This window comes from Dermacentor variabilis, unplaced genomic scaffold (genome assembly GCF_050947875.1).
Source record: "Dermacentor variabilis isolate Ectoservices unplaced genomic scaffold, ASM5094787v1 scaffold_13, whole genome shotgun sequence".
NCBI classification, from domain to species: domain Eukaryota; kingdom Metazoa; phylum Arthropoda; class Arachnida; order Ixodida; family Ixodidae; genus Dermacentor; species Dermacentor variabilis.
Window position 1 is genome coordinate 6,386,851 of NW_027460291.1, and position 9,151 is coordinate 6,396,001.

At 48.1% G+C, this 9,151-nt stretch overlaps 1 protein-coding gene across 1 annotated transcript; it reads right to left on the reverse strand.

Annotated features, from left to right (window-relative positions):
• Positions 1-282: 282 nt before the first annotated feature.
• Positions 283-1,840, reverse strand: LOC142566693 (uncharacterized). Its single transcript, XM_075677517.1, has one exon. The coding sequence runs from the start codon at positions 1,826-1,828 to the stop codon at positions 656-658; it is 1,173 nt and encodes a 390-aa protein (XP_075533632.1). The 5' UTR covers positions 1,829-1,840; the 3' UTR covers positions 283-655.
• Between the last annotated feature and the right edge of the window lie 7,311 nt (positions 1,841-9,151).

The following is a 9,151-nucleotide window of genomic DNA, read 5'->3' on the forward strand; positions in this document are numbered from 1 at the left end:
CAGGATGGCTGCTTAGTATAAGGTCGAGTACATTAGATGTGTCTTTTGTAACCCGCGTAGGCTCTAGCACAAGTTGAGTTAGACTGAAATTAAGACACACATTAACAAATTCTTTAGCAGCTTCATTGCCTATGATTAAAGCACTATTGTTAGTCCAGTTGATTTGCGGAAAATTAAAGTCACCGAAAAGCAGGATTTCTGCGTTAGGGTGTTTTTCCCTAAGTTTGCTCAGGATGTTATTAAGTTTATGCGAAAAATCAGGAGTTTTATGTGGTGGTCTGTAACAAACGCCCAAGAGAACAGTCTGTGGTGAAGCGCGGCAGATTAGCCATATTATTTCCAAGTCAGTCTCAATGGTTGCAAGCGTGCACGATAAATGGTGATGCGCGGCGATTAGCACACCACCACCTCGTGAGATTTCGCGGTCTTTCCGGAAAAGGCAGAAATTCGGCAAGTCAGCAAGAACCTCAGTATCAGTAATATCGTCAGTGAGCCAGGTTTCAGTTATTATCAGCAAATTACTGTTAGACGACAACACGAGGTTAGACAGAATATCGCGTTTAGGAAGGAAGCTGCGTGCGTTGGCGAAGATTACGGAAAGGTAGAGGTTAGCTCGTGTCGATACCGTAGGGCGTTTCCCGCGTCGAGTTGGCTGCTATTGTAATTCTTTCACACTCTGTGTGCGTTCATCGAAAACATAGCGCTTATTACCCATAAACAGAGTTTTAAAGCGCAGGGAGTAAGGTGCTGATTTGCTTTTTGCGAATGATAGAAGGTGTCTGCGGGCCAATTGAACAGGACGCGTAAAATCCTCGCCAACGCTGAAGTTTGTTCCTTTAAATTTAGGGCCGTTAGAGAGAACAAGATCTTTTGTTTTATGAAAGGTGAACTTCACTATTATGGGGCGGTTACGATTAGCTGCACGATTGCCCAAGCGGTGCGCGCGCTCGATTTCTTTTGGGTCAAGCGTGATGCTCATATGTTTGCGACAGTGGTCAATGATTATGTGCTCCGATTGCGCGAACGACTCTGACCCTGAAGATTCATCAATACCATAGAAAATGAGATTGTTGCGCCGAGAATGATTCTCGGCATCATCAAGACGCGCTTCCGGCCTCTGAATTGTGTGTGCTGCACGGGCAGCATCACTCTTCACGCTTTCTATATCAGAACGCAAGGGGATTAGGTTTTGGTAGTGGGTCTCCAGGTTCGTCATGCGCACGCTCAGATCGGATATTGCTTTGTCAGTTGTTAGTAACTGAGACTTGAGGCCTTGAATGTCGGTGATCAGTTGCGATTGACCTGCGGATAGGCTCTTAAGTTCCTTTAGTATGGCTTGACTATCAGGTCCAGGGTTAGTTTCGATGTCACCCGCCAGCAACAATAAAGAGCGAATAACATCACAACACTGAACAACAATGGAAAGGCAGCAATGTGGGCCCGGCAGCTGCAGTAGAAAGTAATTACTTGAACGCTTCGTGAAAAGACTGTATGATTTACTGACCTGCATGTAGAGCATCAGCGGATTAGCGTGCTGTGTTGAAGCACAGCAGCCGGGCCCACAAAACGCCTCCGTGCGCGCCTGCTCTTTTATATCTGATGGGCGAATTGATGTTGGTGGCGATAGGTATTCCGGCCGCAAGTCGAGTGACGCTGCCGGGAACAGTGGCGCTGCCGGACACACGGACGGTGTCAACGGTCTGGAAGTGATGCTGGCATTCATTGGGTGGTAGAAAGCAGTTGCGTCGTAGTCGACATGCCAGGCAGGATGCGGTTGGGGTGCGTCTAGAAAAGCCATAGCCAGGGCAGGGAACAGAATGTAGATCATCGTGGGAAGTGACACCTGCATGTAGAGCATCAGCGGATTAGCGTGCTGTGTAGAAGCACAGCAGCCGGGCCCACAAAACGCCTCCGTGCGCGCCTGCTCTTTTATATCTGATGGGCGAATTGATGTTGGTGGCGATAGGTATTCCGGCCGCAAGTCGAGTGACGCTGCCGGGAACAGTGGCGCTGCCGGACACACGGACGGTGTCAACGGTCTGGAAGTGATGCTGGCATTCATTGGGTGGTAGAAAGCAGTTGCGTCGTAGTCGACATGCCAGGCAGGATGCGGTTGGGGTGCGTCTAGAAAAGCCATAGCCAGGGCAGGGAACAGAATGTAGATCATCGTGGGAAGTGACACCTGCATGTAGAGCATCAGCGGATTAGCGTGCTGTGTTGAAGCACAGCAGCCGGGCCCAATGATGAGCTTGCATGGTCCCCCACAGCATGGTCCCCGATGAGCTTGCACGGCATCGCCTCCGCAGGTGGCAAACACCACCAAACACCGCCTGGTCGGGGATGCCGATCTTAGGTGAGGTGGTACCGGCTTGCTTCTGCAGGGGTCAACCCGCAACGCCTGTTTGCTTCGCGGAAAGCGCGTCTGATTGTGGATGGGCGATTGATCCATTCTTCTAGGCGACGTTGGTTCGCGGAAGTTCTCCCGCAGAGCTTGAAAGTTTGTGGAAAGGATTCCTCTAAAGTCGCACACACACAAAGGGGCCTGTAAGCACTGTGGGGGGAGCCAGCCAGACCGGCAACCCCTCGAGACAACCACAACAAATTGGGAATTCACCATTCGTTTCGATGAGGCATGGTGGTCGAGCATACCTTTTGCACGGGGTGCAACACGCCAACCGTAACAAAACCCAGCTCCCTTGGATGGGCGCAGACGAACGGGTGCTTCAAGTGAAAAGAGCAACTCACCAGACGCCGCGTTGACCAACGCAGTGGTATATCGTAGCAGGTAACGTTCGAGTCACGTGCGATCTTTGCGTCGGGGCCGAATAAGGTAAGACCCTCTATTTTTCTTTTTTACGCTCATAAAGCTTTACTGCGGGCTGGTTGGTTGATGATCAGGCGAAAGGCGAGCTCCATGAAAGTATGTACACGGTGTATATTGACGTGTGCGCACATCGTTAGTAATTCGTTGGTTTGTTTGCTCGCTTGTTGTTGTTATTGTAGGCGTTGTTGCTGGTGGTGGTGATGTTTACTTCGGGCCCTGATTTAACGTGTTTTCTAGAATAAGTTTAAGCAGTCTTTTTTTCTTTCAGAGAAATGTTTATTGCTTGAATGTGTGTCGAGCCAGTTTGTCACTTGTCAGCTTTTTGGACTTTCCTACGAGGTGTAGAAACTTGAGGGGGTGTGGGTGAATACCTACATTTCTGGGAACGCTTTATTGAGTTGTCGCAATGTTTGCCATAAGCATGGCTCGACCTATCTTGGATAAACTTAGAAGTCAGAGCTCTTTCCCTAGTCGTCTGTTCTTGCCCTGCGCGCTTGCCATTGCGCTCACTTTGGTTTGTGCGTGCTCTTTAAGCTTACGACGGTGAAAAAAGCGCTGTCCTGACTGGCTCACAGCCATTTAATGCTTGTGCCCTAGCCGTGTGTGAACCGTCTCTGTGAATAATTCGCGCTAGCTCGACGTTCTGCGGAATGAACAACACCACTGTCTTTCCTGGCGATGTGGCAAAATAGTGCCTATGTTGCAACAGAACTGCTTGTTGGCCTAGTTGGTGCTTGCTAAAAGACATGTTTTTGCCGCAATTGAACACTCACAAAAGGAAGACACATAAAGACAACACAGGCGGCACTTGTTGTCTTTATGTGTCTTCCTTTTGTGAGTGTTCGATTCCGGCAAAAACATGTCTTATAGTGCCTATGCACGAGGCTGTACAAGCTGACAGTTTATACCCGTGACGTGTCAGACGCTTCTGTGACGCGTTATTAACGGCACAACAGTCATGACAGTTCTATTTTATGGGAGATTTGACGACGGCTGCGGCTTATTTTTGAAGGTGACAGCCTGCCAACATTTCGCTTAAAATGCGCAAGTGGGTATGAGCACCAAGACACTTTATTTGCCGGGAGCGCCCTTTGATTATTGCGCAGGTCGCCGGAGCAGTTCCTTTTCCACATTTATTGCTCAGTTTGGTGGCACATTTTTGTGCACGTTCTTGCGCGGAATTGCGTCTTCCGCATTTCTGTTCATAAGATTACATTGCAAAAGCCTGAAGAGAGATTTATCATTAGGGCGGAGGTCTTTATTTTTTATGTAAGCCATTATGTGCGTACCCAGTGCGCTTGATTTAAGCTTCCTGAAAATTTCTGCTCTACTGGACCTCGACGCAATTAAATATAACTATATGCGCAATCAGACAATCTTCTTTTAGTTTGGGCTGATAACTTTTCATATGCCACACACGTCGCTATCTGGGCATAAGCTGCACATAGTCTGTCTCGCCTGACCTTGCACTTTGGTTCCTGCGCCAGCGCCCAGCAAAGGCGACAAGACGTAATGATGATGATTATAATTATGATGACGAGGATGTTTATTCCCCTTTGAAACGGTGGCGCAAATAGTCTCATAGCCTGCTTGAGCTAATCAGGCAATCTGTTGGGCTTACCACTTTAGCCTTTTGCCTACGTTTCCTTAACATTTCCTCTGTTCCTTAAAACATTTATATACGCCTTGTACAGTTACCTATGCCCGTAACGACTCAAGTTTTATTTGTTTCTTCTCTTCTTTTTTTTTCAACCAATACTCGAACCATCTTGACTGCTGACGCGTAATGCCTCCCTCCGCCTTGAATCCCAGCGCTTCCGATAGGTTTCCTACGGGTCTTGCTCGGTGAATATCCTGGCCTTCCATTACGATGTGCAGAGTCTCTTCTGCGCTTTCGCTGCAGCAGTTGCCGACATCCAGTTGCCGACATTTTCTGGGCGGCGGCGCCACCCCTCAATTCAGGAAAGAGACAGTCTGCTCCAACAACGCTCCCCGGTGATTTCTTCAGTGCATGTATGCGAAGTAGAGTTGCTCGAAGAAGCGCACCTTCAGTACATTTATGAAGTTGCGACGAACGTGTGGATACCAAAATATTGCTCAAAAATACCCGCAGAGTCCTAAATAAAACCTGAAGGGCGCCAGCGTCATCCACGCTGGCAAGAGCACGCGCTGTCCACGCTTGCACACAACTGGGGCCGCAGACGTACCTGGGCGTCGCAACATGGTCGGCTTGCATCCCACCGTACAGCAGTGCTGTAAGACGCGAGCCCTATGACACGATTGCTTTTTCGCAATTGCGATTCGCTGCAGAGCGTAAACGGTCTCTCGAGGCCGCAGCATCCGACTGTGTTTCGCGGACCTGTAGTTTCGTGCGGTGGCATTTCGACGCAACCTTTGCGCCATGGTGCTCAAGGGAGAGCTCTTGCGCAAGGAGAGCCAAAGTGCGACAGCTGCAGAGCGAAATGAGCCCGCCGCCGAACACTGGCCTACAGGCAGAGCGAGAGATGTGAATGAGATGAGCCTCCCTGCTCCGCTCATGTATCGCAGGAGTGGGATAGCGAATGGTCAGCAAGGGTGCACGGCTATTTCACGAGCGAAACTTCGGGGCGGCTGCACACAACTCTCGCGAAACACGCCTGCAGGCACCGCTGGGGAGAAGTGACCAGATGGGGCCAAGTAGCGGTCACTAATCATCAACTCCATGGCAGAGCGACGACGAATCGCTCGCGGAGCAAGTCCGCTTATCCATGGCCCGCCGAGCGCGCTCTGTGCTCACTCTTTCTCCGCGCGCTTTTCCGGTGACGACTGTGGCCTCTTTTCATTTGAGCTTCCTGCTAGACTCTCGTGATTCGGAACCAATGCACTGCAGTATCGCATGTCGACGCGCACTGCCCTGAAATGACCAACCGCGTTGCGGATTCTTTTTTTTTAATTGATCTTTTTTATTTTTATTTTTTTACCTGGAGGCCTACTCTGTTGGTGGCCTATACGAAAAGCTTAAAAGCGCTACAAATTAATTTTGTCTTAGACCTTGCAGTGCAGATGGTGATGTGGTTCTCTTGCCGGCGGGTGCTATTGGTAAATGTGTGATAGTTGTTGTGTAACTAATTAGTCGGGGTTCTCTAACGATATTTCTATTAATTACTTTGATTCAGAAGTACTTCCAGAATGAAAATTGGTCTGTGCTGAACGCACGTACATTTTACAAGCACCATAGCACTTGCTTCGAAATACTTGTCGTCAAAATCTGTAAGAAAATTAATTAGTGTTTTATTCAGCTTTGTTTCACATTGCACGAGAAAGCCTTTACTGGAATCTGTTAAGTGGGACGCTAATGCCCACAAGTTACGTTATGGGGTTTCACGTGTCAAAACCACGATCTCATCATGAGGCACGCCATAGTGGGGGACTTCGGAAATTTATATTACCTCGGGGTCTTTAACGTGCATTGAAATCTAAGTTAAGGGTCTTCTCGCATTTCGCCCCCACTGAACATGCGGCCGCCGTGGCCGGGATTCGATCCCGCTAACTTGCGTGTACCCGCGATGGCGGGTAGCCCCGAGTTTCAGTAAAGGCATGAGTAAACTGCCGGAAAATCTTAAGATTTCGACTATAAAGGAACAAGCCTCGTTCACTAGATGATTTCAGTTCTGCAACTTTGACTTTGACTTTGACTTTATTGAAATTTAGACAATATATAGTTGTTAACAATGAACTCAACATATGCCGAAATGGAATAATTTACAGGTGGATTCGTATAGTTTATCTACTCACTGTGTTAATCATTGACTATCGCACATTTAAATAAGGTTTCGCTGTGCTGATTGCGCACTGCTAATACAGAAACACAATATTACAATTGTTTCTTTCATTTGAAGCACGTTCTTAATAGACGATCTTGGCAAGAAGAGTGATTCTGTAGTACGCTCGTTTAAGAAGCCTGTAAAAGATTATCACGTGTACACTGTCTTGCTATTTGATGGGGACCGTTTTTGATCGTGCTGTCGCTGTTATCAATATATTGCTCTGCGCAAGGGGCATCTACTCTACAGCTGATAATTCTTTAAGGGTTTGCTAACTGTGTAGCGATAGGGCCTGCTCTAATCAGATTGCGCCTGCAACGCGAATGCTTTTTCTTCTTCTCTACATGCTAGAGTGTAAACGTGCGCGCGAGAGAGAGAGAGAGAGAGAGGAGAATTCAGGAAAGGCAGGGATGTTAACCAGTCAATAGTCTGGTTGGCTACCCTACACTGGGGGATGGGAGAAGGGGAAGAGAAAGAAGGGAGAGAGAAGGTGTAGATACGCGTACGGACAGCACTTCAGTTAGAGTCGCTCGAGCAAACCAGAAGTTCTGAGAAAACACAAAAGTGCCTTCACTGCCTTCTGAGCCGATGATCGGTCGGGACGGTGCTCTAATATGGTCTGTTCACTCAGAGGACGATCGTCTAGTTTCCTCAATGTGTTGGACAAAGATTGTCTTTGTGCTTGAAATTGTGGACAATGGCAATTGTGGAAATTGTGGACTGGGATACGAATACGTAAATAGCGGACCGGCTTGACTTGCGGGATGAGATGTCGAAGACCGAGGACTGTGTTTGCCGCTATCGTTGTGCTTTGACTGTCGCTTTCTTTATTGCCTCAAGTCTTCCCAATAAAGAGTTAGATTCTTGGTTGACACTTTTGGCATGGACTCATCCTTTGTTATTATAACACTGACATTATCGAATATCGGCTCACGCAATGAGCACTGAGTTAACACAAGGTCACATAGCCTTGTCGTAAATGGGAGTTGAGAGAGGAATTGCGCACTCGCTTACGACATCATAATTATCTCCGCGCATTTTGAATGCCTTGCGCAGTTATTTGAACACGCTGGCAACAATGCCATTTTCTGCAGGCATGGTGCCTTCGTTTAAATAATTTAATCTGTGAAAGCCAGTCCGGCTTCCTTCATCGTTTAGCCACGGCTTGTTTGGAGGCTTCGCAATGCTCCCGCCAATGCCGGCTTCGCGCCCGTCTTCGACACCACCGTCGCACCGCGGTTTACCGTGCTGACTTTCGGTGGCGCGAAGCATACGAACTAGGGCACGCCACAAGCGTACGCTCTCCAAGCCACGTGTCTTAAGCGTGTCGCAGAGGCGGGACTTGGTTTCATACGTTGCGATACACGAGGAAGAGAATGAGTCCCCGAATGAAACGGGCGGTTTAATGGATCGATCGGTTGCGGTGAATCTTACAAAGCAACAACGAGGCTATGAGAGACGCTGTAGAGCGCCGCATTGATTTTGTTTCCCTGGGGTTCTTCAACAGGCACCAAAATCCAAGCGCGTTCTGCTGGTTTTTGCCTCCATCGCAACGCGGCCGCTGCGGCTGGGAATCGAGCCCGCATGCTTGCGCTTGGCAGCAGAACGGCACAGCCGCTGAGCCATCATGGCGGGTCCTGGCGAAAGAAGAAAAATAAAATTTGCCCATCAAAGGAAATACCTGAGGGTATTATGAAGTTATATCGGTAAATCACGCTTGCGGAATGGCAAAACAGCCGTTCTTGTGGTACGAGAAAGCTTTATACTAAGGGCAAGAGAGAAAGAGGCTGGATTGGAGAATATGGTTGGCTGCGAGAGCAAATGTGTAAGCGGAGTTGCGGGGGCAGCGGCTCCGCCCGCATAGGCCCGCTGTGGTGTCATCCATTTCGAGAGCTTCGACGGGGGTCGAGTTCGCTGTTTGTCGCTAAAGGAGGATCACATTTCATTCTAAAGAGGGGGGTCAAAGGCTCAACCCGGCAATTTCCGACAACTTTTATTGCACCCTACACGGTCCGCATATAGGAGGAAACACTTTGAGATACATGACGTAACAATCGCGCACAGCGGCCCAAGTTTCAGAAAAAAAAAATTACCTGCATTTTCTCCAGTAATAATGAACTTTTTTCTGCTAAGAGAATTATTATAGACACTTGCAAAAATACTTTGTCAGTCTAGAATGATTTAGTGTTGTTCTTAGCCGCCCCTTCCGTCCCCCTTAAAGAGACACTAAAGGCAAATATTAAGTTAAGCTAAAGGCGTAGATTAGCGCTCGAGAATCTCTAAGAGGTCAATATTATCGCTAATAGAGCCTTAGTAATAGAGAAATTGAGGTAACTGCAGAACATTATTAGGGACTCCCCCGATGACGAAAGCACTCCTCAGTTAAATACTGTCACTAGTACTCAACAATTCGCTGCAAAAAACATCATTGTATTGTAAGGCGAAATAAATTGCTAACTGTCGAGTTCTATTGCATTTTTAGAAAACAAAACAGCTCATTCAAATGACCCTTGACAACGACGCG